The sequence below is a fragment of the Candida orthopsilosis genome (assembly GCF_000315875.1).
Source record: "Candida orthopsilosis Co 90-125, chromosome 3 draft sequence".
Taxonomy (NCBI): Eukaryota; Fungi; Ascomycota; class Pichiomycetes; order Serinales; family Debaryomycetaceae; genus Lodderomyces; species Lodderomyces orthopsilosis.
Genome location: NC_018296.1, coordinates 1097919 through 1123738, shown reverse-complemented (window position 1 = coordinate 1123738; position 25820 = coordinate 1097919). Strand labels below are relative to the sequence as shown.

Below are 25820 nucleotides of genomic sequence, written 5' to 3'. Positions count from 1 at the left end.
TTTTAAATGCAATTTTTAATAAATAGGCTGATGTACGAGCTATACATTACGACCGATGTCCTGTTTATAAAACTGGTTCAACATTCCCAATACTCCACCTTTCCGTTTAGATTTGTTTCTAGTTAAATCGTTATCCAAATCATCATCAGCTTTATTGTAATTGAGCTTGAATATAGAATCAGTTAATTGATCATCACCGTCATAATAACCAGCATCCTGAGCTGTATTGTTGTATGCGAGTATGGAATCCTTGAATGGTTGTTGTTTCCTTTTCATTGGACCTTTTCCATTGTTAGTAGCATCCTCATCATTGTAGTTGTCCATAAAATGATAATATGATCTAGCCATTTTATCATCTCGTTGTAAGCTGTAGATTTCATCATCATCACTACTAAGCTCGGATTCAGATACATCTCTTTGCAAAGACGTAGTTGAGGTATCTTGCTGCTTTGGTCTAAGTTTGCCTCTATTCTTCCTTTTACGATGTTTCCCATCAGCCATCATATTCTTATCCTTTTCCTCAAAATTAAACATTGCAAAATAACAAACATAACCTAATCCATCAACATGAATACTGTAATCCCTGAAGAAATCAATTATGGCACCACTATTTTGTGATACTCTGAACCATAAAATGTATGGAGTTAGGATTAAACTTAGGATCTCATATGCAATGATGACAATTTTTAATGAATACAATTGGCAAAATTCATTCTTCACTTGTATTGTATGAAGTTTCTTTTTCCATGAGCGAGGTAAATAATGTGTAAATTTAGAGACGTATCGTAAGTTGGCTTCAGGATCATAGATGGTTCGATTCGTAGAAAAATGTTGTTGATTTGGTTCAGTAGCTGCATTAATGGCTGACGAAGAAGTTGATGAAGTTATGGCCCAAATGGTACCAAATATAGAAATGTAAAACAATGCAGTTTTACCTTCCGTTATTTCAAACGACCAAAACGATTGCGACTCATTGTCCAAGAAAATACCCAAAACAACAAGAACTGCCAATATTGACCCACTTATAAAGTTTACCAATTTCATTCCATTTATGACGAGGAATCCCTTTGGGAACTGATCGATGTAGGTATTTGCAGGACCCATTGACAACTGCAACCTGCTTTGGAAAAAATGAGGCAATTCATTAAATTCCCGAAGCTTCCACTCAGCATAGGGTGTATATTGTCTCAATCCAATAATTGAACTTGGGTTTGATTTGTACTCATTGAAGTACTTGAAGAAATACAACAAGACAAAATAAACCACAATGAATGGACAAAGTATCACATTAATCATAGCTGCCATTTTAAATCGTGAAGCCAACTCCCTCGCTAATTGATTTCGATTATAATCCTTCACAATTGATCCATTGATTTGCCCCTGTTGATTGAATACAAAGTTGTCAATACACAATTTCAAATTCCATTCCAATGTCTTTGTCAATGATTGTTTTTGATCCATGAATAAAACTGACAAATCCAAAACATCTTTGTTTATCAAGGCAATCGTATAGTTATCTCGTCTCATAATTCTATTAGCAATATCATGAGCATCTAAACGAACTTTTGATGACAAATCATTGATGTAGTGGTTTTCAACTGGATTCAGGGATGAAGTCAAGCTATTGTAATCCTTAAGTAACATTAATCGTTCAACAACTGTTTTCCAACTAATTGTCAGTAATTCTTCATCACTGACATTTAATAAATATCGATAAAAATTCTTTATTTCTCTCAACTTGTATGTAAAGTCGAAGTATAATTGAATCGATCGTAGTATAATGTATAGTGTAAACCCAAATACTAGAAATTTAACCAAGAACGGAATTCTATGAGGAAAATCCCCCATTATTAAATCTGCCAACACGTAGTGGACGCCATTCTGGTATTGTTCATAAAACAATGAATAATCAATGCACCATTTTAGAAAGATGGTGAAGCCGATAATGAACACAAGTATTATCAAATCGACTATTCTTGAAAGAACAATATTCAATAACCCTTTACCTCGATAGTAATAGTATACATCGTTCAAGAACTCATCCATATTTGTGATGTTTGCCCACAAGTACAATGCCCTCTCTTTAGGTGGAATAACCAACCTGTTGGCTCTTGTCCTTGCCGGCTTGTAGTTTGTATTTACATATGCCTGTTGTGGAGGTTTTCGGTACAGCTTTGTCGTATTGTGAAAGGGGAGAATATATTGTGGGTTTTCAGTGGTGAGACCAGTGGCAAGTTGATGGCTCTGATGCGCAGAAAATGTCTCTGTGCGGAAAGTTTGAGATTGGTCCGGTTGTAGATCACCACTAGCCGGTGGCTGCTGTTGTCTCAGCCGCTGCTTCTTGTCTCTTTTCGCTCTGTTCGGTTTTGGCCTCACATATGAATCTGAACTTGATGACAAGTCAGAATCCGATTCAGAATCAAGCAAGCTATTGGAGTTTGTCACTATGTTTTGCGTTTCTTGTAGGTTATTCATGGGTATGGAGTTTGGTAGTAGCAGCTTTTCAACATCGTTTTCGCTTCCAGCTGCAAGATCAGCCCCCAAACCATTGCCGCCTCCAATCTCACTGCTTATATTTTGCTGAACATCTTCCGCAAGCAATGATCTTCGTTGTTGTTGTTGAAACGCATTATCATATTCAGGATCATAATACTGGTAGTTGTCCTGCAACTGGTTGTATATCGAGTTTAAACCAAATATCCGTGAAAGAAAAGTATCCTGATTTTGTATTGTAAGCTGGTCTTGGTCATCAATATTGTTATGTGCAGTTGACTCGTTCATATTACCACTTTCTTGGCTATATATACTGCCGAATGCATTGTTGTATGGGTTTGATGACATGCCGTCGGGAGCATTAGATGAACACAAATGCCGATGCTAATGACTTGCAACAAAAGTGTGGTTATCTAAAGTAGTGATGTGCGCGACAGTTGCCATTTCCATTTACTTTCTTTGATAAAAAGTATTTGGCTCGTTTTGTGTCGCGAAGTCTTCATGTCGTGCAAAGGGAAAAAAGACATTATTATTGCGACATTAACTGTATTCCTTTGAAATATTTTGTAAATGACAAGAGACAGTCTGAAGTGGTGATTCCAAGTCCTTGCAGCCATCACGCTTTGACCCGAATACCACAAAACTATTAAATAGAGGTTAGTGGTGATTCCTCTTGCCTAGACGGGTGGGGACGGTGTGGGTGTCCTCTCTATTCATACAGTGATGCAGAAAATAAATTTGAAGCCAAGAACGTCTAACAAATGTTACGCAGAATAACTCAATTAAAAGGATAGGCAAATTGTGTTGATGGTTTTCCAGAAATTTGAATGTGTCAATATCTGAATCACAGGATATTCCAACTTTGTTTTCTCGATTGGGAATTTGTCCTGTCCCAATTAGGAAATCGTTAACAAAGTCTTGTTTTCTGCATTTTTTATACCAGCACCAACACACATTGCCTCTCCCAATGAGTTTAAACCTACAAGCAGTATATGTAGTGATTTATAGCTCTGGAGTATCTTTTTGTCCGGATAGAATAGTGGTAATGCAAAATCATGTTTGTGATGTTTTGTTTCAATGCAATAGTTGACAGTTGGATTTGCAGCAGGAATCCAAACATCACAAGCTTATGAGTCTCTATGTCCATTATAACACTTTTCTTGGGTCAACCAAGTGAGCTATGAGCCACTTATAGCTAAGCTTTTGTGAATAGCTGTTGAGAAGTACCAAATTTACACCTTACTATCTACATAACAGTCCTTCCAAGGTCATTTGCACACCTTTGTGCTTAACAAAAGTTACTCAGATTGAATACAATTAGTAAATCCACAACCATTAGCAGTTCTTTAATCATGCATTTGTAAATGTGAATCCGCTGTCCAAAAAATGGGTTTTTCTGAAAAATGGAAATTTGTCAAGCCTAAAGAAACACCTAAGGTTTTGTGCAGGAAAAATGCTTTATGTATGGGGAGTAGTTTTACAAGATCTGTTGTCTGTACAGCTTCTTTTCCACCAAAAGATGATAAACCACCGGTTGTGAGATAGCTTTGATAGTTTCTATTACATGTAGTCTTTTCAAAAAAATTAAACTCAGGTGTGAGGGGAGGGGGACTACAAAGACGGAGAAAAATCACCTTACAGAGAGAGAAAGTAAAAGGCTAAACATGTTTATCATCTTCACCTCAGTACGTTTGGCTATGTTACAGTACAGAAGTAGTGATCATGCATGGAAATCCGAAAATGAATGTCAAAGAATGGAATTCTGTTGTTGTTAGTCGTTGTCGTGTATGACATGATATAAATAGTTCTTCCCCTCCTTCTTTCTAAACGTACAAAATATAAAATTCCACACTAATTATAAAGGTTTAATAATAATGGATTCTCTGTCGTAATTAAAAGTTAAATGGAATTCCACGCTCTCTGCTAAACAAGGAGGGAGAGAGTAGAGTTTAACAAATGATGACGTTGTTTGAAGTCTAGTCTAATCTATGACCGTCTCCATATCAAGGAAAGCAATTTAAAAATCGCAGTCACAATGCCTCCTTTTTTATTCAATTTGTGATTGTTGGGCAGAGTTAGTTTATCGTCTATTTTCTCTGCACAGGCGATAAACAACTACTTTCATGTAACAATGTTCGGAGTGTAGCCTAAGGCGTATTCGTCGGACTTTTGGAAAAACGGAATTGTGATTAATACTAATTTTTTTCTTGTTTAATTTTGTCATTCCATTTACTAGAAAGGACTCATGATTCTGGAAACGTATAATCTTTAGTGATTTGCATTCTACTTCCATAATTATTACTCTTCCCCACTCTGTGCACACACTCACACACTCTATATATATATTGTCAGTGGTTTTATATTGCATCTAAACATTGATAAGCATAGGAACTTCAAGTGCATCATTGTCCTCTGAATGAATCTAACGGTATTCCATTGTACCGGTACTGTAACCATTACAAAGTCAATGTGTGGTCTAAATAGAAGCACCACAAATCATCACCATTGTCACTGTCATTGTCATTTGTCCTTTTGTAATTTGTAAAAAATGTTTATTGTCGCCTGTTTTGAAAAAAATTGTTAAATATCATATGGTAGCATGACTTCCTTTCAGCCATACGTAATTATTTTTTCTTACCTTCCCCACTTTATGGGGAAAATGTATTTATGTACACTACCTAACTACTCCCAACTGTTCTATTATTATGTACGCACAATGTACTGCCTTATAGTATATGTTACACTTTTATTAAAACATTATATAATCTCACACCCCTCCATTCGATTTTCAAAATATTCGAAATACATATCATCTGAGTTTACCAATTTATACCAACGCTTCTTTACTGTATATTTATTCATTCACTATACACTTATCACTACAACTACAAAATTATTCTTAACTAACGACTTTATCACTATGGCTTCATCCGCACCAACCTCACCAATTATTGCAAACTTAATATCAGTTTCAAGCAACAAAAATAACCAACAACAAGAACAACAGCCTAATACTACTAGTATGAATAGGTATCGCCGCCAATCCTCTACATCTAGTACCACAGACTCTGCTCATATTAACCCCAACAACAATAACAACTACACATCATCACCTATAAATGCCACAACATCAAATAACTCAAGCAACTCAGTAGACTCTGGCAATTATACCACAACATCAGAAGAAGAAGAAGGATCACTACTACCAGATACTACTTCAACACATACAACTGATGATGATAAATCAACTAAGTCCAGAAAAGTAAAGATTGACACCAAAAACTTTGGATCCAAAACGGCTTCAGGTCATTCACGAATCTTCAATTGTAAATTATGTCAACGAGCTTTTACCAGAGAAGAACACTTAACTAGACATGTACAATCAACTCATAATAAATTGAAACCATTTGTATGTGGTATATGCACAAGACCGTTTTCAAGACGAGACCTATTACTTCGACATGCAAAGAATTTACACGATGGTAGTGAAAAAGCAATCAGTAGAATACGGAGATCTTATAAGAACAAAACCCATGAGGAGACTGCTAAATTGAAAGGAGAGCGAGGTGGCCTCCTTGGTAATGGACCCGGTCTTCTTGGTGGTGCAGGTAATGGCAGTAGACTAATTGGTGTTAGAGGACCAAGAGGTGTATCAATAACTGATGACACTGGACCATCAGAGGAAGAGGAGGAAGAGGAGGAAGAAGAAGAGATGTATTCAAATAGAAGGATATTATCCTCGCTGGTGAACAATAATAATAATCATCATCATACAGCCGCTTCACCTACTGCTAGTGCATTAGGATCGCCTATCGATGAATCACCCGAAACGAAACGATTGAAAATGTCAGTCAACATGTTAGTTAGCTAGCTTATATGTATTTAAAATCTAATGTATACCTAGGTCATTACAGCTAAAGCATGTAAGAAATCCTGACAGGGACTTATTGTGGTGCTTTATCTCTTTGATTCTCATTGGTTCTGACTCCCGGTTGGTTTTCTTTAGCTCGATTGTCCTTTCGTCACACAATATTAATTGCGCAACTGAAATTTGTAAATTTCTTTTTTTTACTTTTCTATCGGGTTTTCCCCACGGGGACTAAAAAAGAAACAATCAAATATTATTTTATATGCAGAATTTGAAGATTGATGAGAAAAGAGTGGGGGGAGAGAGGAAGAAATAGGAAAGAGTAAATGAGGGAAGCTACCAAAGCGAAGCATCTACAAAAGCACCTTGTACAAAAGTATCATGTACACATTCTAATGTAAGATCTCTCGGCCCGCGATTTTCAATATAATAGTACTGGCGACGATTTATGTTTTTAGTAGCAACAGAAGGTGTTTTATAGAATTAAACGTTTGGTTTTCTCTCCTTTTCTTCCATACTCCAATGCCTAAGTCATATCTTTTCGTCTAAATTTCTAATACACTTTACTATAGTAGTTTCCTACTTCCACTTCTCCGTTTTTACAAATCACACCCACACTCAAACAGAATAATAGAGCCACCACTTTACTTAGAGTCCAAGAGTTTTGCCTACAGTACATGTAGTTTCCCCACCCACCCACTGGCGAAGATAGTGTTCATGAATCCAGACACTCTTCTTTGGGCCGTTACAAAAGATCACGTCACATTCTTGCCGATATTTACGTTCCATCGAGTTATGATAATTGTACATAGCTTAAAAGTAAAATAAAAAGTGGGGCTTAAAAACCTTTATCTTTCGTATTTAAAATGTGCGAAAGATACAGATTGTGTGGTGAAGTATTTAACTTACATTGCAGGTGCTTTTTAGAGATAATGGAAAACTTCTAAATGATCTGATTATGAAACAGTTTGTGCCTGTTTCCCGGAGTTCCATTGAAAGGGATGTTCACCTTGCATTTATTTCCATTCTCTAAAGTTAACCAATCTCTGAATGAGAGGCGGCGTAGGATTAGTCGGAGTTATAAGTTTATTTTCGTAGGTTAGAAACTACCGAGGAAAAAAAGCTGCAGGATTCATTGTTTGAACCCTTCCTGTTTTCAATGGAACTTGAGCTACAGCATCGCTTGTACATCACAAAACTTCCATATCTCTATTGTAACCCTAAAATGTTTTCTCCAAGTTACATCCGTGTGTGAACACACTCAGAGACAGGAAAAACTCCGATGGTAGCACCTGCTTTAACTAGTGGGACAAAAACCAAAAAGTATTGATGCTGTCTAATCAAAAGAATCAACAAACCACACTTCTACGTTTTGCAAATGAAAGCATTGTTCATCTATTCCATTCCTCAATCGTCTGACTGGTATATTGTTATAACCGATACCCTGAACCACTTTTATTTCAATTCAAAAGATGGTAATGCATATTGGCAATTGAGTGACTTGGTTGGTAAATATGGCATTATTATAGAACAGTTTTTTGCTTCAGTTAATTTTGATCAATTGGGATTACTATTTGCTAAATCACGAGGATTGAAGTTACCAAAGAGAGAAAAGTATGATGAAAGTAATGTTTCCAGAAGTGATTTGGTACGACGGGATCAAAAGGATGTCCCTGATGAAGTGGAAATCGTGTATGAAAACGAATATATCAGCAACGATAATAACGACGTGAATGAAGGGCCTAATTCTGGCAATAAAAGCTCCCAACTGGCACCTTCCCCCGTTAAGGGGATTGTTTCAGGATATTCATCCAGCGAGGAAGAGGTTGAGGAAGAAGAAGATGTCACTGACAGAGCAAGTGAAGAAGCTCGTCAACAAGTCTTGGAGGAAGATGAGATTGGAGTTGATGCCTTAGTTTCCCAAGTACTAGAACAAAGAGGTGTTGAAGATGAACAATCAGACAACGAAAGTCAAGTATCACTTGATTTATCAGTTGATGATGAACCGGATCAGAAAGCATCAGCTATTCAGGAATTCGAAGAAATGTTGAACAATTATTCATCACAAATATCATCATTTGACAGTTGGGATATAATTGAAGATCAACTAGTAAAAGAATTTATTAAATACCCCATATATCATTCCATTGGATCGCGAAGAGAGAAAGCGGAGATTTTCCAGAACTGGGTAGATAGTAGAGAGGATGAAGAAGAGTCTTTTCCAACGGGGCATGATAGTGAAAAGATATTCCCAACTCAAAAGATACTATTCCTTTCTCTATTGCAACAACACAAAGATCAAGTGAAATCATCATTTTATCAGGAATTTTACACATCCCATTATAAAGAGATAAACAATATTGATATACCCAAATCAACAAAGGAAGAAACATATCGCAACTACAAGAAATTCATTCAAGATTTTGCAAAATTCGAAAAGGACTACAAAAAGACCGCCGAGTATAAAAAAGGTGTTAATGTTAAAGTAATGAAATTGAAAGAATATCTTTCATCTCAACAGAATTTCCCTAAAGGGTCATTCGCCATTAACCCCGAATCTTCCTTCTTTGAAAATTGGGTAGATCTATTGAATCAATTTTTCAAAGATGATACAACAGTTGCAGAAGCGGAAATTAATTTTCTTCTCGGTGATGAAAAAAGATTAAGTAGTTACATAGCCAAACTTAACGAATCATAAATCATACGACTATACATCTATGTATCTAAATGACTAGAGTCGTGGTAACAGGAGCAGGGATAATTTCCCCACTAGGCGTCGGCCTCAAACACAATTGGACTAGACTTATTGCCAATGAATCGGGACTTATTTCGACAACACAGCTACCCAAGTATTCACAAGATGGCTGGGACAAGATCCCATCTAAAGTTGTGGGGGTGGTACCTGAGGGTCCATTATCCCAAGGCAAGTGGAATCCAACCGAACATATTACTACCGGAGAAATCAAACGATTAGCAAAATTTAGTCAATATGGCCTTGCATGTACTCAAGAAGCCATCAACGATTCACAATTAGATCCATCGACATTGAAAAGCTCTACATCGATAGGAGTTGCCGTGGGTAGTGGAATTGGCTCTTTCCAAGACATATATGATAACACCACTGCATTCAATCAAGGTGGTTATCGAAAAGTTCAACCTTTGTTCATACCCAGATTATTAAACAATATGGCAGCAGGGAATATTTCAATAAAATATGGTTTGAAAGGTCCATTGCATTCAGTGTCTACTGCTTGTGCCACAGGATTGCAAGCTATTGGTGATGCATACAATTTCATCAAGATGAATTATGCTGATGCTATGTTTTGTGGTGGAACAGAATCATCAATCCATCCGTTAGCACTATCTGGTTTTGCTAGAGCGCGTTCATTGGTGACTGACTTCAATGATGAACCTACAAAAGCAAGTCGACCATTTGATAAAGATCGAAATGGATTTGTACTAAGTGAAGGATGTGGGATTGTTGTGGTGGAAAGTTTGGATCATGCTTTGAAGCGTGGTGTTACGCGGGACCAAATTTATGGGGAGATTTTGGGATACGGCTTATCAGGAGATGCATATCATATAACTGCGCCACAAGAAGATGGAGAAGGTGCATACAATGCTATGAAGCAAGCTTTAACTCGAGCACAAGTCGATCCGAAAAAAGTAAAGTACATAAACGCACATGCTACATCAACCACAATTGGCGACCGAGCCGAAAATAACGCCTTGTACCGATTATTTCCCCAACTGACGTTAGTCTCATCGACAAAAGGAGCCATTGGTCATTTATTAGGAGCAGCTGGTGCAGTCGAAACGATATTCACTCTACAGGCTATCAAAACGGGTCAAATACCACCAACGTTGAACTTGAATAGCGTAGGTGGGAAATCGGGTGATGAAGCAGAGAAATTTGCCAAGTTCGATTACGTTGCAAACAAGGCAAAATTTGATATTGATGTTGATTATGCTATGTGTAATTCATTTGGATTTGGTGGAGTAAATAGTAGTCTATTGATTCGTAGATACAATGGAGATTGAGCAGGAAAGTGAGTGTGTATGTGTGAGCCATAACTATATATCAACTGTTTTTGTGCTTGTGGACTTTTCGGCTGGTGTGCTTCTCCCACCCGAGACCGTTACATAGTGAGAACCGGAATCAAAATTGTGTAAAAAGATAAATCAAATCACGTGCATTCTTTGTGGCTACATAATTACCTAATCATTCGTAATCCTTTTCTTTGTTGATGGGTGCAAAACAATCAGAGCCACAGTTCTGATAATATAATTTTTCACTTCTTTGATTATTCGGTTATATTATATTGAACCATTGTATCGGCTCGCCGGTTAACGTGCTGTGGCTTATCTTTGCATTATTTCACCACGTTTGCACACACTAAATCGATTAATGTCCCCCCCCCCCCTCCTTTGACACACCGCTGTGATAATATTTGACTCTTTCCGATCCTTTTACACATTGGCTCAACCTTGAATTAATTAAAAAGTTCCTATTCACCAAGAACTTTGCCACATATAGCGTATATAAAACTCGAATTGTCTTTTGAATTTTCATTCACTTACCAACTCTTTCACTAAAAGGTCATCCCACACTTACAATGTCATCTACTAAAGTACAAGAAGTTTCACGCAAGAGATTAGGCTCCCCACATTATGAGACGGCAAGTTTCTCAGCTACCAAAAGGTCAAGAAAGCTGTTGTCCACAAGGGAAGAGAAAGACGAAATTGATCCATTGTTCAGAACTAAAAAGCACAAATCAAACAAGTCACTAGAAACGAATGAGGTAGCTATAAAAACATCGGTGGATACTGTATCCCAAATTTCATTCAATCAACGTCATCAATCGATCCTATCAATCATTCATTTCAAACAACCATTAAAACTACAATCAGAATATCCCATACCTGAAATATCTCCCTATGAAATACTAGTCCAAAATAAAGCCATTGGATTAAACCCTATTGATTGGAAGGGCAAAAAATACGGGTTTGGAATCTACCATTTCCCATGGATCAACGGACGCGAATCAAGTGGAGATGTGGTCAAAATTGGCGCCAAAGTTGACACCAAAGCCAATGACTTGTCAATTGGAGATAAAGTTATTGTCAGTTCAACTAGTTATAGAGATAATCGTACTTCGACATTCCAACAATTCACCGCGATTGATTCACGCCTAGTTTGGAAATTACCACTGCATTACACATATGAAGATGGGGCCACTATTGGAGTTGGGTTAGTTACTGCTGGTATCTTGTTTTACAACTCATTTGATTTTAAATTAACTCTGAAACCTAAGCAGCATGCTGGAACATTGTTGATTTGGGGTGGATCGACAATTGTTGGGATTTATGTTGCTCAATTGGCTAAATTGCATGGATTGAAGGTGATTTCGGTAGCTGGAACTAAGCATGCTCAGTATTTGAATCTGTTGGGAGTAGATCACGTTATTGATAGGTTTGCTACCGATGATGAAATTGTGGCCAAAGTGGAAGAATTAGCTCCCAGCGGGGTTAATTATGGTATTGATTGTGTGTCGAAAGAAACTGCAATCAAAGTTTTGAACATCCTTGACACAAATAGCACTAAATTGGAAACCACAACAGAACACACCAAAAACGATTCCAAAAAAGACAAAAAGTCTTTAAGAGCTTCTCCATTATTTGCTGGTGTTGTTGGCGTACCAAAAGAGGATCAGATCCCTAAACTGGTGTCGTTGAAACCAGTAATTATCAAACGATTTCACGAAGATATTGAATTTGGCGCTAAATTCATTGCCATTACGTCTTCGTTTCTTGCAAGTTCTCAAATAAAACCAGCTAGGTATAAGCATTACAATGGTGGACTTGAAATTATTGAAGATGCATTAAATGATTTAGAGAAGATTGGTGCAAATGGAGAAAAATATGTCGTTAGTATTAAAGATTGAGATTAGAGAGTTTTATAGATTGAATTAGTTGATATTTATTAGCAAACCTTTTCCAATATTACACCCTGCGTTGTCCCTCTTCTTCTTCCCTTTCTTCGTCATCATCGTCTCCAATTTCAAATTGGTCATCTACATCTTTACCTAATTCATTCAATTCCAAACCCAACTCTATATCATCAACACCACCACCACCACCACGACTGGGTACACTAGTATACTTCGCTTCATTGTACCCAGGAGTCATCTTGATCAACTTCTTCAACCCACTGGTAACTTTAGTCACAAACAATGCTCTGTTCCTGACTCCCAACATCAACCACATTACAAAACTCAACAATACGGCAAATATAATGAGCCCATACCATCGATGAGGTTCAATATTCCACGCTGATTCATGATCAGTTTCTTCATTAGTTTCATAATCAAAATAGTGTAATTTAGTAGCGTCCATTTTGACATAGCTTGGTCTTGACATAATACCATTTTGTTCAGCACCAAATTGGTAGATATTAGGAGATGAACTGTGATAAAACCCCGGTCGTTTGACTTGAATGGTTGACTCTGTTTTATCATCATTGGCAATCCGTTTGGTATGATTGTTATAAGCTTGAATATATTCATCATTAGCATAAAGGACAGCTCGTCCTAATGCCCATGAGAATGAAGATCCACCCAATTGTTCAACCAATTGTAAGGTCTCAAATCCTTTATTGTCATTGGTGATATTATCAATACCAAACCTTGGGAAACCAAGTCCCAAATGTAGAAAATTGAGGATCCATGAAGATTTAAAACATAATGTTGATAATTCCTCCTCACTGAGTTGATCTTTGTATTCCTTTTGTGAGTTCAACTCTAAGATACTCGACCACGATTGTGAACACACTTTTTGCGTCTTGTTGAAAATCTTTTTATAATCATAGGTGTTTTTTTGATCCTTCATCTTGTCTCGTTTATTATCATCTTGTTGTTGTGACAACAAGTCTTCAATCGCATCCCAGTATCCACTTACACCTATGAAATGGTTCACATCAAAATCAAATGATGGAATCAACTCATTTAATAAACAAGTACTAACTTCATCACCTTCATTAAATTGTTTACAATTTGTCTTTGGACCTCCACCTCCATGCGTAGAGTTTTGTAAAACGGGAAATATTTCGGTTAAACATTTTTCGAAATCGGATTCTCCAATGAAATCATATGAACGATCATTTACATAATCTGATGTTGTGAACCCCTTTGGTATACATGGGTCATTAATGGGGGATTTACTCAACCCCCAATAATGATATTCGTCTTCTTTATCATCAGAAGCAATAAGTGATTTCATGTACTTGCTTCTTGCTTGATACATTCCAAACCCCAAAAATGAATCAGAGTAAACATTATACTCAACTTGTTGAGGAACTTTATAATCCTGATTATTATCATCAATTGTAGGCACTTGACGTAAATCTAGATGATATAAGTTATTCTGATGTTCATCAACTTCAGTTATATTAGGTTGAAAAACCACTTGAGTTGAAGCACCTCCCATATCTAATAACCCATATGTGGTGTGATTTTTCCCATGTTGATGAGAAGAAGGATCACCAAATGCACCAATTAAGGTGTTTATCGATAACCACCCATACAACCCTTCATAATCACCATCTATAACATTAACATGAGATGCACAATCCGGAATGAAAAAATCTGATTTATTTTCAAAGAATAGGCAAATTTCATTCAATATTTGTTGTTGTTCAGTAGGCAGTAGTAGTCTCATCCCAGCAGTAGCATGTAAGAAGATAGGAGTACGATGATGTTGAGCTTTAGGGACAATTTTGCTTGCCCGTGATAATAATTTTGATAAATGATGTTTGCCAATTTTGTGAGGTGCTTTGTTGAATGAAGATATACCGGGGGTGATTTTCTTGTGCCATCTAGTTTTTGTTTTGATTTTGGGGTATAGTAGCTTGTTTTCTTTAGGATCTTCGTCGTCGTCATCACTGTCGTCGTCTGCCTCTGATTCTTCACCGTCATCAGAGTCATCTTTCATTTTTACCAATTTTTTAGTTTGACTGAAATTGATTTTTTTGTCTAACGCCATGCCGGGATTTAACCAGTTGTACACATGAACCCTCGAACCTTTTGATCCCGCATCAATAATCACAATATAATCGTAAGGTACTCCATTTTTAGATATCTCAGGACCTGCTTTCAAAGGTTTCTTCTTCGATCCATGATGTTTCTTTCGTCTAGCAACTTGGGGGGCGAGTTGGTCCATTCTTTTTGTATTGCGGAGAATGTTTTCGCTTTAGTTTAAAACAAAAGTATGTCCACAGTCTGAGTTTAATAATTCGTCCCAAATCTGGCTATCTTTATCGGAGGTAACGAAAATTTGTTTCAAGGAGAGCGATTTGAAAAATCTATTCTTTCTCTCTCTCTCTCTTTGTGTCTTCAACCGAAATTTTTCTTAAACATATAATATTGTATTTTAATGACCTAAATATAGAAATTGGTATAGTTACTAAGCTACTAAAGACATTGAAGGAGTAAGGATAAGATACACATACACATGGAGAGAACAATTACCTTTGAGATGTATCGGAACAACTGTCTACTTTGTGCCAGAGTCACCACTTCCATTTATGTCTTCTTTTTGTGTTGCAATAACCAGAAGGTAGTGTGTTTGGCTCAAGGACCTTTTTTGCGAGGCTTACAAAATATTGCAAATGATTCCAAAATTTGAAATTGGAACTTCCTCTTCAACAACTGAAGTTACAGCAAAACTATAGAACATTATGTTTCCAGGATCAGGCAGACACACGTATGGTGGCCAACAACAACAACAACAAGGATATGGTGCACCACAAGGGTATGCACCACCACCAGGTCCTCCACCAGGTCAATACAATAACTATGGACCACCATCAGGACCCCCACCAGGCCAATATAATAACTATGGACCACCATCGGGACCACCTCCAGGTCAGCAACAATATGGAGGCTATAGTCAACAGCAACCACAACAAGGGTACGATTCTCGTGCTCAACCTGGTATGAATGGTGAACCAGATTATGGACATAAATATGGATCTGGAAATTATTCTCGACCACCCACTAATCAACAATCATTTGGTGTTGAAAATTACAACTACCAGTATTCCTCGTGTAATGGTCGTAAAAAGGCCTTACTTGTCGGAATCAATTACCTTGGTACTCAAAATCAGTTAAATGGTTGCATCAATGACGTCAACAATGTTGAACGATTTTTAATCAGTCATGGATTTAGTGAAGATAATATTGTGAAGCTCACTGATGACCAACGTACGCAACGTGCTATTCCAACTAGACAAAACATCTTGGACGCCATTCAATGGTTGGTGAAAGATGCTAGACCTAATGATTCACTCTTTTTCCATTATTCTGGTCATGGTGGGCAAACTGAAGATCAACCTGATCAATATGGAAATTATGATGAAGAGGATGGATACGATGAAGTGATTTATCCATTGGATTTCCAAACCAATGGTTTCATTGTTGATGATCTTTTACATGATATGTTGGTGAAGACATTGCCTCCAGGATGCAGATTGACGGCATTATTTGACTCTTGTCACTCAGCTTCAGCTTTGGATTTACCATATATGTACTCCACCAAAGGTGTGTTGAAAGAACCAAATGTGATGGCTGAAGCAGGTCAAGGATTATTAAAAGCTGGTATGTCGTATATTTCAGGTAACAGAGTCGACATGGTAAAAGGCTTAGGTTCAGCCGTCAAGAGCTTTATGAATCAAGGTAGAGCATCAAAAGCAAATGAGTATAGCAAACAAACCAAGACAGCGCCATGTGATGCTATTTCTTTTAGTGGCTGTAAAGATAATCAAACAAGTGCTGATGCTAAAGAAGGTGGACAATCCACCGGTGCAATGAGCTATGCATTCCTCACAGTGATGAATCAAAATCCAAATCAATCATATTTGAGTTTGTTACAAAATATGAGACAAATTTTGCAATCAAAATACAGTCAAAAGCCACAATTGACATCATCACATCCAATTGATTGTAATTTACAATTCATCTTTTAGGGAGGGAATGGTTGTTAGACAGGATTTTTTGTAGACTAAGGATATAAATAATAGCTACGTGACAACAGATAAGAACGCAAACTGAAGAATCGATCCATTACAAATGATTCCCATAGCTCTCCCAATTGTAGTTTATATTCTATATAATTACACACTTGTCCTCCTTCTTCACAATAGGTGGATTCTGTATCCTTTCAATCCTATCAATCAATCCTTCAAAAGCTTCGTTTATATGATAATTTTCTTTCACAGAAGTCTCCAAAAATCGACAATTAAACTTCCGAGCAAGCTCAACCCCTTCATGTTCTTCAACTTGTCTTTGATGCGTTAGATCTCGCTTGTTTCCAATTAAAATCATGGGTATGTTCTCATTCCCAATGGAATTTAGTATCTTATCTCTAATAAATTCAATCAATTCAAATGATTGTCGAGACGTGACTGAGTATACAAGTAAATATCCATGGATTCCCACAAGATGTTTCTCATTCATCATACTATATTCATCTTGACCTGCTGTATCCAATACTTCAATGGCATATTCTTGATTCTTGTAGGTGATATTTTTACTAAATTGGTTCTCGATTGTGGGGTAATAACTTTCAACAAAATGATCTTCAACGTAACGTACTGTCATTGATGATTTCCCAACTGCACGCGATCCAACAACTGCTATCTTACGGGTCTTGACTGACATGATGGATTATATGTGTATTTCGGAATAGTGGGCTTTATTCCAGACGCTTTGAATAGGTGTAGCGAGTGTACTTAATGAATAATGAATTACACTTTGACTGATTGGTGAAAACACAGTCACAACTATTTGTCCCTGATGAATGTGATTGCTATAGTTGTAGAGAAACTTCCCCAATCAACTTAAAATGAGATTGCTTTTGTCTGGCGCTATATTTTTTTCGTTTTTTTTTTCTCTTCAGTGTCTTATCAAGAAATGTTGGATTGCCGATTGTTGGGGTGATATGTCTTTCAGTTTTCTACTGGTAGGATTTATAATGTATAAACAACTGCTCTTATCGCTGAATTTGACAAACAATATTATAGGAAATTATTGTTGAAGATTATAATATTAGCCAATCAGTAAGGAAGAGAAAAGAGAAAGGGAAAAAGGTTCCGCCCGCTAATATCTTTATTCGGCAATATAGTAAGAAAAAAAATAAAAAATAAAATAATTGTTAAAGGAAGTCTGATAAGAATGATACACTGTTAATCGAAGAATTGAAACGTGAAGACACTAGACACCAACTTTCTAACTGCACTTGTATTAGTGTATTACTTATCCATAAGAAAGTTTTACTACACTGTCGTGTTGACAGATGTCGTTTAAGTTTTTTTGGCATGATATGGAAAAAGAAATTCAGACACGGCAATACAGCACTTCCTACAAACTTAATTTAAAACTATATTCAAGGTTGCATTCGTGTCTAAAGTTGTAAAGTAACAAGGATATCACCAAAAAAGGCTTCTAAGCCTCATTCACAGAAAAGTTACTTCGTTCATTCACCCTTAAGATGTCTCTTTGCCTCAGCCCAATTTTTATCGCTTGCAGTTTTTGGAAGCAACGCCGCTTTATTACTACTACTCTTTCGGCGAACTAAAATTTTCGGAGCGCCGCAAATTATATTTTTTTTCTCTCTTCTTTTGCAACCTGAAATTCTCAAGTACACGACTGATCCAAAAGAGAACAGATTGGTGGGTAAGTAAAGGAGGGAGGAGTCCTATGATTGGAGCAATTGTCATTCAACATTGATATTGGACACAAGAGGATGAATGTTAGAATTTGACTACTTCGGACATTAGACTGGAACGAACAAGACTGGGTGTGCGTGGTCGACTGGCGAACATCAATTTCATTTCGAAGTGGGTGTTTGGAATCACTCAAGATTGAATGCATGTTCAATTTACATTAAGTGTTTCTGAGATTTGACTAGCCTGCTCAGGGGGGTTGTCAATTCAGCAGAAAGTAAAAGTCTCAGTACGGTGTACTTTCATTCGAAGTCTCATAGCCAAAGCAAATTCTCGCTTGTAGTTGCGTTGGCTGATTCGAGCTCCAAATTACTACTTGACAACGCGAACTTGACTACACTACCATTAAAACTCTACTTCTTTATGTTGAAATTTGTAAATAGAGTTCAACTCAGAATTGATTTGTCCAGTTTTCTTTTCAAATGTGGGATTTTTTTAACATTCGCTCCTACTCTGACATGGTAGAGCAACTCTTAGAAGATCCCCGCACCCTCTATTTTGATAAATGATTCGTGTACATCAGATCTTACAATTATTGTGCGACTTTGAAAAGCGTTAAGCGGTTCGGAAACTGATCTGCACCTAAACGCCATTAATTAAAAAGCTTTATTCACTATCGACTGATGTTTATGCGGTGCAAGTATGTTTGATTGTATTCCCTAGTGGGGTGATAAACCATTTCAAAAGGGTTTCAACTCACGATGAGTTAGCTTCAAACGTTTCACAATGCTTTGATGAAATGTGAAACACGAGCATTGCCAATCGGACATTTCATGAAATTGAAAGGTATAACGTAGCAAAGCTCGTGATAGTGTGATGCTTTCCTTGTCTGTGTCGGATTAGGCTATGTGAAACCAGAAAGAGTTGGCGCTTTACGGCTCTGCGTTTATTGATGAGGTCAAGAGGCTTAATAATTTCGATCCAAGATGAATACTATGTGAATCAAGTTTTAAACTAATCATAGCATCGACCCCTCTCTGCAATGCGGTTAAAAAACAGCAATTTATTGTGCGATTTCATGCGTCATAAGAGTGAAGGTTCAGATAGCGAGGTTGTGGGACACTTTCTATACAACACAATTGCCAAATGGTTCATTGAGAACAAGGAATTTCGTGTGAGTTGCAAGTCTGGTTATTAAATGAGCAAACAGTGATGTAAAATGATTTTTCTGGGTGAACTGCTTATCGTTACATTGCAACTTGGCCCCTGTCGTACTGATTCTTCTGCAATCAAACCATCATCATAGTACATATCGAACTAGTTGTACGCCAAGTAAAGATAGTTTGTATAAACCCCACTCAGTGATCTTCTACAAGAACTGTTGCTATTACACGCAACTAGCAAACTCAAATGTGTTTCTCCCCTTTCCCAAGCCACCTCTCTACAATTCAGTGATAAATCCGGCAAACGTTTGACTACAAGGTTTTACAAATCCGTTGAAAATTCCATAAAGCTATGTTTCCCCAACAAAAAAAACAATAACCAAACACGATTAGTCAAGGGGAGATCGCATAAAGCGGGCGTTGAGTTTCGAGCTTATTTTTGAAAAGATTGCTGAGGATTCGGTTACGAATTACTAAATGCTGTAATGTAACTACTATTAATCAAGGCGGCCAAGGATTGGAAATGATGCATAAATGTAAAAGTTTATTTGTCGCTTACATATGCAACAGCACAGGCAAAAGTTATATTATAATTCGTGTATACCTGCCCCTACTCATTTGAACACAAAAGAAGGTAAGGTCTACGTCACTATAAAGCTTGTTGCCACAAATATAAGCGGAGACTTAAAGACCATTTCGGTTTGAAACGATGGCACAATTTACCCATAACTAACTTTTAGCTTTCGGTTGTTATTTAGCTTTTTTCATAACCAATTGTGAAACGTGATTGATTTGTTATCTCTAGGCTAAGAGTCAAGACAAAAAAGAAAAATAAATATAATCTGTCAAAGTAGCTTTATCAATTGAGACATCAGTCCTTTTACCATTTGTGCATTATACAGTGTGGTGTAACTTTTCAGTACATAGTTTCTCCCCCACATTAAAAAGTGGAATTTTGAAAACGGAAAAAAGAAATTTGCTCCTAGTTGATATCGTCTTGATAATGAAAAACCCAAGTTGACGGTTACAACTAGCCGGTCTCGACTCAAAGAGTCATAATAATGAGTTTTTGTCAAGATAGAATCCAAAAAGAAACACAAAAGAAACGTAGCAATCTAGAATATCCCCAATTTCATTCAATTTCACTTTGTTGGGTAAATAAATCTAAGAGAAGCTTTGAAAATTTCTTTGCATAGCTCTCTGTGGAGTCTGGTTATGAGAACAATAGGATTTGTATTTCTAAATAAAGTCTCCCCCAATCAGGGAAGAAAAAAGATGTAGGAGGTACTCTAATCCTTTTTCTGTAATTAAGATTGCGCTGTTGCGGTGGTTTCAAAACGCTAACCTTTACCTGAACTTGATTGGTCAGAGGTCGTTCTTTTATACAAGCAAACGTTTGATAACTGCTTCCGTGGGTAACGTGGGTCTTCCTTGATTACCCTAATTCATAGGTGTTTTGGTCAAATTGTACAAAAAACTATCAAACACAAAACACAAAACCCCTATTGTTCTCTTGAAAGCGCTTATTACTTCTTTCAACAATACAAGCATCATCACTCCTCCTGTATGGTTTCATAGCCATCTTGCTGGGCCTAATGTTTGTTGGAAAGGTGACTTTGAGTAGTTCCATGTTTTAGTTTGCAACTACTATTTTGCGAATATATGGAGTACTGGCTAATTCATATGCATTTCAAAGTTTACCCATAGCCTAGCACATTGAAGCAAAAGAACGAACAGTAGTGGATCTCACAACAGTGTCTGTCGACGCCTCTAACAAATTACGAACATTGTTCTCATACAGCTATCGTGATTATCTAATTTATCAGTAGAAAGTTTGCTAATGCTTTGTTTACTTGTTTTCATTCACTATTGTTTAAAAACTTTTGACAGTTGGTACACGTCCTTTAGAAGCTTCTTACACAAAGTTCACTTTGCTGTAGAGTAATTTTTAGTGCGTAATATTATAATAATAAATTACTTTTGTTTATGCAATCATCATTTTGTAATTCGTTAAAATTTGAATTATAAACAAACAAATAAAATTATTACTTAATATGGTGATAGATACATCACAATTGGTCAACAAAAGGAAACCACTATTATTCAAACATATGCTTATTTGTATTGTTTTTGTCTTGTGTTAATTGGGGCGGTCATTTGTGTACCCTTGGTTGTACCTGGCAACTACACTCTCCTTCGTTTCATTCCATCCACTGCGATGTATTGTGTCTCAAAAGGTACACTTTACTCCGACCCATTTACGAGATTTTTTCTTGAGTTACAATTACGTCAAAACTATCATCAGGGAGTAATAACATGAATAGGGTTTAACTCTATATAATATTTTTTGTAACATATTATAATTATGCTTTTGCATATTGACAGCAGTAGAGAAAAGTTTATGCATCAAGGAACAACAACTTTTGAATTGATGCACCTAGAGCTTAATTTAAATGGTCTACAAAAATAGTACCAATTGTCAAAACATCTGTTATTGTATCTACCTATACAATAGAAGCGAGTGTGGTACTACATTGGCTTAGTGTAACGAATGTGATAATCCCGCTCGGATTTTCCAGCGTTGCCATTATGTACTTCTGAGTAGACGGTTCGACCGTCGAGTCTTTTTCTGATCCTGCAACGCCACTGAAACGTCATAAACCGTTGCTTCTCCTATCATCGTGTACTTGTTGTTGGACATCTTGTGGTTGTTGATTCAAAGTAGCACCTCCCTCAGTGGTTGGCAAGTCTAGGCTTGTATCTCTTGTTCTTTTCCTTGGTTGTAAGTTCGACAAATTTTCATATCCCAAACAAACCTTCTTCAGGCGTTCACAATTGAAACATGATGGTTTTCTCTCATCACACTTTATTCTCCTCTTTCTACATGTTAAACAGCCAGTTCTTGTTCTTCGTTTGATAATTTTGCGCTTATTGACAAGAGCATTGTTTTCGTCACTGTAAGGAACATTGTAAGCGTACATGTGTGGTGGACCTACTAAAGCGCCTGAAGCTGGTGGCCTATGTGGATCATAATGTACTTGATCATGAAACCCTTGTTGTGTTTGGTATAAAGGGGCTTGGTGGTGTAGTGAATGCGGGGGAAGTGGATGCGCATATGCTTGTACTTGTTGTTGTGGCGCCGTTGGTGGAAGTGGAATTTGTTGTGGTTGTTGAACAATGTAGTATCCAGGGCCAGCTACAACTTGGTTTTGATTACGTGAAGAAGTTGGTGGGGGCGTTTGAGTTGGAATAGATGTGGCCTGTGGAGCATGTTGGGTGAAGTAATGTTCTTGAGGAGGCCTCACTTGTATGTCACCTGGCGGTGCTGCTTGGTAGAAATACAGCGGATACGAAGTGGTAGTTGTACTTGTTGGGGCACTTTTGGATATTAGGAAGGCTGGGTTACCATGTGGGTTACCATGTGAGGGTGTTGTAAGTGGTAAATTTATATGTTGAGGAACAGTGGCAGTGTTGATGTGGTCAGCGGCTATTTCCAGTGTTAGAGGATTATGTGTAGGAGACACTGTATTTGAATTTGATTGAGTCTGGGATGAGAACAGGGGCTGTAATGGTGGAGGAGGGGGTGGAGGCGGTTGCATGTGCAAATTAGATGGCGAATTGTTATACATGTGCAACGTTTGAAGCTTATCTGCGCTTCCTATTGGCGAGCCAACCTGTGGCCGCACAATCCCTGACTTCAGAGATTCCTCGTGTTGCTGTATCGATTGCTGTTGTTGCAGTGGCTGCTGGAATTTGAAAGATTGATTAGGCAAGTAGTTTCCTGAGTTAGTTCTTGGAAGAACCAGTGGAGCTGCTGGGTTATTGGTTGTCCTGCTAATCGACGATTCTGTCAGTCTCCGCGAGCTTGGTGGGGATTCTAGGTTGGTGGTAATATTGTTGTTGCTTTTATTTCGCGGAATCAATGAATAAGAGAGACTCGGTAGATGAACCGAGGAGCGTGGCGACGTATCAATGGAGTTCCTTTTGCTGTTTGTAGGTAGAATAGTGTTGGAAATAGACGGTAGTCTTTGATGTCTGGATTTATCGGTAGATTGTCTCCTATATCCGTCATTTGAGATTGTAGGGGAAGAAATTGAAGTAGTAGAATCCTTCCTCTCGTTGTAATCATAGGAGTTTGAATGGGGATAAGTTTGTACTGTTGCACCAGCCGCTGATTCTACTCTAGTTGAACCTAATAGTTCAGATACCGAGGGTAGTTGTGGCATTTGGTGTTATGCATTAATATAACGTTAAACGGAAACCTTCTTAATATAATGTAATGGGTGTGACCGTTTTGTATCAAATGGGGAGGCAAGCACTCTAATGTCCGAGATTTGATTGGCGCGGGATCAAGAAACAGTTACACTTCGGTCTCTCAAGTCAATTTAAATGAATTAAGAAGGTTCTGGAATCAAAAAAAATTTAAGTTTCTTCGTATGCGCTTGAAACCCCTGTATTCTATATGTTTGGCACCAGTAATGTTGACTTGAGGACAACGACGACTGAGTTGATGGGACCAAGTACGTATGTAGTAGTTATTTCGACGATTTTCACGTTTGTATGAAATCTGGAAATCTGGAAATCTGGAAATCTGTGCCACAATCTCAAAGAAGCTTGAACATGAACTTGGAACTTCTGAAAAACAAAAAATAATTAAATTAATGTTTAACCAAGTGTAACAGTTCCTGAGTAGAACAACAAAAAAAGTATGAAAATTATCTGAATACTCCGGAACGAGAATATCTGTAGAATAAGGAAGGGATTGTTTGTATAATTTTGTTTTCGTAGTTGTCAGCTAATCACTGAGGAATTAGATCAAAATATATATTTTTTAAAAGCTTAGGTACCTTGTTTTTTATTCAATTTTAGCAAGTTGCACAGGAACAAACCAAATGCTAAATTTATAATTGTTTAATCTAATTTCTATTATTGTTATTCAATGGGCTTAAGAAAGTCTGTAATAATAATAAAAATTAACACAGAACACAGAGAAGGAAAGAATACAAAAGAATCACGAAAAATTAAAAAAAACTAAAACTCAGCGTAACAGCGGAAATACACTAAAGTAACAAAAGAGTGAGAAAACCAATGCAGGAATAGAAAATACTGGTTATAGCAAAAGCAAATTACACGTTGTACGTATGCTCTGATGAATAAGAGCAGCTGCAGATAGGATTTAGCTTAGGTTACAAAAAGAAGGCTTAAATAAAAAATTAGAAATTAAAATATTTTGTTTTTGGCTTTTTGTTTAATTTATTTTTTTTTTGCCGAAGACACACTACACATTCAATTGCAATACGATTTCTTTTTTTTTCATTCCCAAGTCTAACCAATAACTCATTACACAATAGCTACTAAACAATTACAACTGCTGCTCATCACCTATCAACCAACACAAAACTGAAATATAGAAAACTCTAAAAACAACTCAAGTCATTCGCATTTTTTAAAACTCGCGCTAAGCTAAAACTAAAACTTTGTCGCTTGTATAGTTTTTTTTCCTCTTTTTAATTACAATGCATTCTTGTAGGTTTCATAAGGGATAGCAATCTAGAAACAAAATAGAATGTAATACAAACTCAAAATTTTATGCTCTTAGACTGCTCTGGAGATCAAAGAAGACAATGAGAAAGTGTCAAAAACTTCATAAACGAAGAAATTAGGTGACAATAACAGGCCCAAGAAGAGTGGCACTTAGAGCCGTTCAAAGCCAGCCGACCAAAATTTTGGTGGGTACCTTATCTGGCTGGTACACTCAAGACTATGACGATTTGATCTGAGCGTTGCTTGATTACGTCCATACGTTTTTATAATCAAAGACAATAGATCCAAAAAAAAATTTTTTCCTCCTTGTTCTCCGTCTTTTGTGCTTACAAATGAGGTTCTTCAAGAGTGATGCATTTTGTAGATTCATGAACGTTTTTGAAAAATTTAGAATTGGAGAGTACCAGTTCGGTTGTAGTTGTACGGTTAGATTTTGTAGGGATCAGGTTTTAGGCGAACTCGTACAGTGACCGAAGTCGTCTTCGGGGCTTCGAGGCTGTAGATGTCATCATTTTCTGACAAACTTGTCTTCCAATGACCAAAGTGAGAAAAAGAAAAAAAAAAAAAGAAACAAACGCGGAGGTAATACGTTTGCACTTAGTGATGGAGCACATCCGCGGTAAACCGGTACAGTGCGTGGCTATGATGATCTTTGATTCAGCATGTCGGGTATATTAAATCATGTACCTGACGAAAACTTCGTTACGTTCAGGTCGATTTGCCGAATTATTTTTGAATTGACATTACATATGTAGACATCAGCACAATGTGTACCTGAGACCACCTATGATTTACTCTCTCTATTTATATCCCTAACCGTTGCTACGGTTGCTACGTTTGCTACGTTTGCTACGTTTGCTACGTTTACTACGTTTGCTACGTTTGCTCTTGCATTATTTTGTTTCAGTAGAAAAGAATAGCATTATGTCTACTCTACTTCTCATAACCATTAACATTTTTAGATTCTCGGTAAGACTAAACATGCATAGGCACATCATTATCTCGACAAGATGGAATCAACATAATAGAAAAT

At 37.1% G+C, this 25820-nt stretch overlaps 9 protein-coding genes across 9 annotated transcripts; 5 read left to right on the top strand and 4 right to left on the bottom strand. All coding sequences in view use genetic code 12, as the record gives it.

Moving 5' to 3' along the window:
* Positions 1–39: 39 nt before the first annotated feature.
* CORT_0C04890 (Atg9 protein) lies at positions 40–2841 on the bottom strand (the record flags this gene model as incomplete). Its single annotated transcript, XM_003868719.1, has 1 exon — positions 40–2841. One exon carries the CDS (start codon positions 2839–2841, stop codon positions 40–42), a length of 2802 nt encoding a protein of 933 aa, XP_003868767.1.
* Positions 2842–5092: 2251 nt separating this feature from the next.
* On the top strand, positions 5093–6364 carry CORT_0C04880 (zinc finger DNA-binding transcription factor; the record flags this gene model as incomplete). Its single annotated transcript, XM_003868718.1, has 1 exon — positions 5093–6364. The coding sequence occupies one exon, from the start codon at positions 5093–5095 to the stop codon at positions 6362–6364; it is 1272 nt and encodes a 423-aa protein (XP_003868766.1).
* Positions 6365–7739: 1375 nt separating this feature from the next.
* Positions 7740–9059, top strand: CORT_0C04870 (hypothetical protein; the record flags this gene model as incomplete). Its single annotated transcript, XM_003868717.1, has 1 exon — positions 7740–9059. The coding sequence occupies one exon, from the start codon at positions 7740–7742 to the stop codon at positions 9057–9059; it is 1320 nt and encodes a 439-aa protein (XP_003868765.1).
* A 29-nt stretch (positions 9060–9088) lies between these two features.
* Positions 9089–10402, top strand: CORT_0C04860 (Cem1 protein; the record flags this gene model as incomplete). Its single annotated transcript, XM_003868716.1, has 1 exon — positions 9089–10402. One exon carries the CDS (start codon positions 9089–9091, stop codon positions 10400–10402), a length of 1314 nt encoding a protein of 437 aa, XP_003868764.1.
* Positions 10403–10977: 575 nt separating this feature from the next.
* Positions 10978–12306, top strand: CORT_0C04850 (hypothetical protein; the record flags this gene model as incomplete). The annotated part of the gene is made up of 1 exon (XM_003868715.1): positions 10978–12306. The coding sequence occupies one exon, from the start codon at positions 10978–10980 to the stop codon at positions 12304–12306; it is 1329 nt and encodes a 442-aa protein (XP_003868763.1).
* A 58-nt stretch (positions 12307–12364) lies between these two features.
* CORT_0C04840 (hypothetical protein) lies at positions 12365–14578 on the bottom strand (the record flags this gene model as incomplete). The annotated part of the gene is made up of 1 exon (XM_003868714.1): positions 12365–14578. One exon carries the CDS (start codon positions 14576–14578, stop codon positions 12365–12367), a length of 2214 nt encoding a protein of 737 aa, XP_003868762.1.
* A 517-nt stretch (positions 14579–15095) lies between these two features.
* CORT_0C04830 (Mca1 cysteine protease) lies at positions 15096–16382 on the top strand (the record flags this gene model as incomplete). The annotated part of the gene is made up of 1 exon (XM_003868713.1): positions 15096–16382. One exon carries the CDS (start codon positions 15096–15098, stop codon positions 16380–16382), a length of 1287 nt encoding a protein of 428 aa, XP_003868761.1.
* A 139-nt stretch (positions 16383–16521) lies between these two features.
* Positions 16522–17076, bottom strand: CORT_0C04820 (Rhb1 protein; the record flags this gene model as incomplete). Its single annotated transcript, XM_003868712.1, has 1 exon — positions 16522–17076. The coding sequence occupies one exon, from the start codon at positions 17074–17076 to the stop codon at positions 16522–16524; it is 555 nt and encodes a 184-aa protein (XP_003868760.1).
* Positions 17077–21897: 4821 nt separating this feature from the next.
* Positions 21898–23469, bottom strand: CORT_0C04810 (Wor2 protein; the record flags this gene model as incomplete). Its single annotated transcript, XM_003868711.1, has 1 exon — positions 21898–23469. The coding sequence occupies one exon, from the start codon at positions 23467–23469 to the stop codon at positions 21898–21900; it is 1572 nt and encodes a 523-aa protein (XP_003868759.1).
* Between the last annotated feature and the right edge of the window lie 2351 nt (positions 23470–25820).